Genomic DNA, 3,813 nt, shown 5'->3' with positions numbered 1-3,813 from the left:
CAATAGCCACATCTGTTTTGAGGAGGATGTACTTCTTGGAGTTGCTAGCAGTCACCTCCACATGGAGACTATCTGAGGTGTGGTTGATGAGTTTGCCAGCTATTATAATTTCAGAGCCATTGAAGTAGTTAGGGAAGAAGTTCTGGGTGACTTGCTCCACATTGCCTTCAGGGTAATCAACACGGATGTCAGAGAGAAGGGGTGTTCCTATTTCATCATAGAACCTTAAACAAAGACACATTTCTCACCATTAGTGCTGTTCATTCAAGTGTATGCACACACTCTTGCACTTATACATGGCCAAAGATACAGTCAGACTATCTAATATGGCTCCCAAGACATTCAGGAGCAGTTAGAGCTACCAGGCCCCAAATTTAACTACTGCATCCACTGTAACTGGGCCCAGAGAGATGGGGGAGTCTCTACCCTTAGAGATTTTCAAAACTTGATTGGACAAGGCCCTGAGACACCTCACCTAAATTTGAAGTTCGCTCTTCTCTGAGCAGAAGGTTGGATTACAGGACCTCCAGAGGTCCCTTTCAACCAAAATTATTCCCTGCCTCATTTTAGTTTTCAGTGTTTCTTCGGCATCTAAACAGAGTCTCTTAAGTATATTCAGAAGCATCCCAGCATGGCCTGGCAGTTCACCTACCTTCCACTATGATTCCAGAGCTCTGCAAGGAGACCACTTAAGTTTGCTTAAGAGGACCTGTCCATTAAAAATAAATTCTTGGCTTCTCAGGCTCACAGAAAACACCCTAGTTATTTCAAAATGTACTTAGAAGAGATGCTGTTACCCACAGTTTTCTAGTGGTATTATGCATAGTATTCCAGAGCCAGAAACTGTATGATCACGATGCTAGGTCCACCAAAGCTGGAGAGTATCTGAACCAAAGCTTCTCTATCACTGGAAGAGCCCTAGATACTACTGTTTGGGATGGTCAGTGTAGGACAGGCAGGAATACGGTTTTCTGAGGGCCAAAGGAGAGAGAAAAATCAAGAAGGAATCTCACTATGCCCCCATAAATTAAGACATTTCCAAGGAATTGGAGGAATCCTAACTGCTAAGTACAGGTGGCCTGGCAGAAAACTCACTGCTACCTTATTGCTGATTTCCTGTTGGAGCAAGGCTTCTGTGGAACCAGAGGGCTTAACCCTATAATGCCCTGTTAACGTGACCTACCATACTTCAGGGAATACCTCGCACCAGACAGGCCAGAAAGCCTTTACAAGGGGTCAAGGCCTAAGTTTACCGTACTGTGTTTTCCCTGCAGCAATGTGCTTTTGATGGATCTTCCCAAGCTGCTCCAAGAATGCCATATTTCCCATTTAAGTGCCAAACTCCTCATGTCTTGGCAAGTCATTTGAGTCTAATTTGGTAAATAAACAAAGAATTGGCCTCAGCCTTTTTTTAGTTTAAGCTGCATTTATTTTTTACATCTGCTTAAACAGATTGTCTGGAAGCTGGAGTCGCACTTTCTGTTTTATTCTCTCTCCAAGAAAACCCAAATCCTAAATTAGTTGACTTTCTTTTAAAGTCTCTCTGAGCACTCAGTGACTTTGATGCAGAGACCTCGTCACATTCTAAAACATGAGTGAATTAAACCTGAGAACTCTCTGTGAAATAACTCCTGGGTTGTAACAAATGGTGGAGTGAGAGATACAACCTATCTTATAGTACAATGCAAGGAAGTATCTGTGTAAAAATACAACCCACTGACCACAAAAATCAGAAATTACACTGGTGTCCATGTAGATTTTCCCTCCAACAGTGATTTGAATTGGCCTCCAGCAAGTGATTGTGCTTTTCTGTATAAATTTGGCACCAGATGCCAAATGGATTTGCCATCACTGAGCTTGATAAACAGTGAGCTGTTTCTCAGATAGAGATGTTTGAACAAGTACTTGCAGTGCTGGGTTCCTGCAGCCTAATCAATCAGCACATCCTTCATTTGCCAGGGAACGCCATTTGCTATCCAAAATGCATGTTCTGAGAAGCAAATGACATGGGCGGAGTGGCAGATGGATCTACGCAATCCGGTTTAAATGGAAGACATTCTTGTCCACACATAACCACCACAGAAAGAAAAGCTCTAGTGGAACGTGCATGGTCTCATTGCTCCAGATGAATTAGACGCTAGCTAGGTGAGAGGTCTCTGCTCAATGACTGTCTCTTTTTGGTTTCTGACATTCAAAACGCTAACATTTTGGTAGTGAAAGCCAAACATTTTTTGCTTGGAAAATACTGACACACTGCCTGACACTTTAGACAGAGCTGTGGTTCAGATATCTTTTTGCTGTTCCTCACTAGGGTATCCCTTTGGACTACAGCTCCCCAATCACAGAAGAGGAGCAAAATCTAGTCCTGTTGAATGATGAGGATTACAGGAAACTTGTGAGGAGTTCAGGTCACAAAGAATGAGAGAATGAAGCAACTATATAATCATCCCAGGAATGACCCTTGTGTATTTTTCAAAATCGAATATTTTGGAGTTTGGGCAAACAGTTATTGTTTTCAAAAAATAAATAATCTTCTGCCCCAAATAGGGATCTTCATTCCTGACCCCCTCCATGCTGTTTATGTTGTCAATTTGAAGTGAGCAATGCATCCTTTCCTCCCTCCGTCCACCTGTGGAGAGGTGGCACTCATGCCTCCCATCTCCCCAGGTTTACATGCCCAAAACAATGATCTGAATTAGGGAAACAAATGCCTTGTTCTGAGGGGCTGGGAAGCTCCAGTACAGCTCAGAGGGTCTGCTAGGAAGGAGACAATTTCTGGGTAGGCATCCTCAGTATCTGAGCATACTCTGCCTCTCTCAACCAGAGTTGAGCCTCAGAGAAACTCTCATCTCCTGCGATGTCTCCTTAGAAGATTTTCCTTCCCAAAACCCTTGCCCAGAGGACACAATGCAGATATAAGCACAGAAAAAGCAGAACAAACCCTTTGAGGTGGCTGGCTGCATCCTCATCCTCCTGGAAATGCCTCGTCATGCCGCAGTTCTCCAGTGCCATCCTCTCCAGCAGCCTGTGGTCCACATCATTGCCAATGCCGATGGTGAAGAGGCAGAACTTTTCACGGATGGCATCCTTGGTGTTGCTGAGGATTTTGGACGACTGTGTTTCCCCAACAGTGGGCCTCCCGTCCGTGAGGAAGATGATCAGAGAGACGCTCCTGGCATCAATGTCGTTCTGAGCAATGTAATCATTTAGCAGCTTTGCACCAGTCTGGAGAGCACCGTTAATATTAGTCCCTGGGGAGGTACCAAAATGATTAGCTCATTTCGCCTTCTAAGAGTGGTACAAATAATTTCCCTAAGCTCCCTTTAGTACGATGACAGCATCTCTGTTCATTGGGATGTTCCTTTTTTCTACACGAGGTTGCACTAGCCTTTTAATTCCGTTCAGCTCTGTTACTCAGCACCAGTTTGGGATAGCTGTTTATAGTCTTATGAATTGAATTATGAATTGCAGTTTATTATGTGACATTGAGGCATACTTGAATGTCTCAATGTACAATAATCAGCCATGTCACAGCATAATCAGCAGAGTCACAGCACATTCCATGTCCTGCCGTGTTAAACTTAATTATGGGACTCTCCCAGATGATATCTGAACGAGGAAAACAAGTTCTGCTCACTTTGTCTGAAGGGCACAAGATGTGGAGAAAGGGAAAAAGCCTTCAAATGGGAAAACAAGTGGTTGGGTTTGTTCTTCAAACCCCAGGGGCTAACAAAGTTTAAAGGGAAGAGAAATGGCTTTGTTAGCTGAGGAGTGTGTTTTCACAAAACAACTGGCTCGCGAAGAATGGAGCTG

General features: G+C 43.7%; 1 protein-coding gene across 1 annotated transcript in view; it reads right to left on the bottom strand.

Moving 5' to 3' along the window:
- ITIH5 (inter-alpha-trypsin inhibitor heavy chain family, member 5) overlaps nt 1–3,813 on the bottom strand; it is a 50,885-nt gene that overhangs the window by 7,532 nt on the left and 39,540 nt on the right. Inside the window, 2 exon segments of the mRNA XM_009328673.1 lie at nt 1–224; nt 2,942–3,251. The exon segment at nt 1–224 is cut by the window's left edge and continues 27 nt beyond it. Coding sequence (XP_009326948.1) covers nt 1–224; nt 2,942–3,251 — 534 coding nt within the window.

Source organism: Pygoscelis adeliae, unplaced genomic scaffold, assembly GCF_000699105.1.
Source record: "Pygoscelis adeliae isolate BGI_AS28 unplaced genomic scaffold, ASM69910v1 Scaffold207, whole genome shotgun sequence".
NCBI classification, from domain to species: domain Eukaryota; kingdom Metazoa; phylum Chordata; class Aves; order Sphenisciformes; family Spheniscidae; genus Pygoscelis; species Pygoscelis adeliae.
Note: the sequence above shows the minus strand (reverse complement) of the source record. Positions and strands in the feature narration are given on the sequence as shown.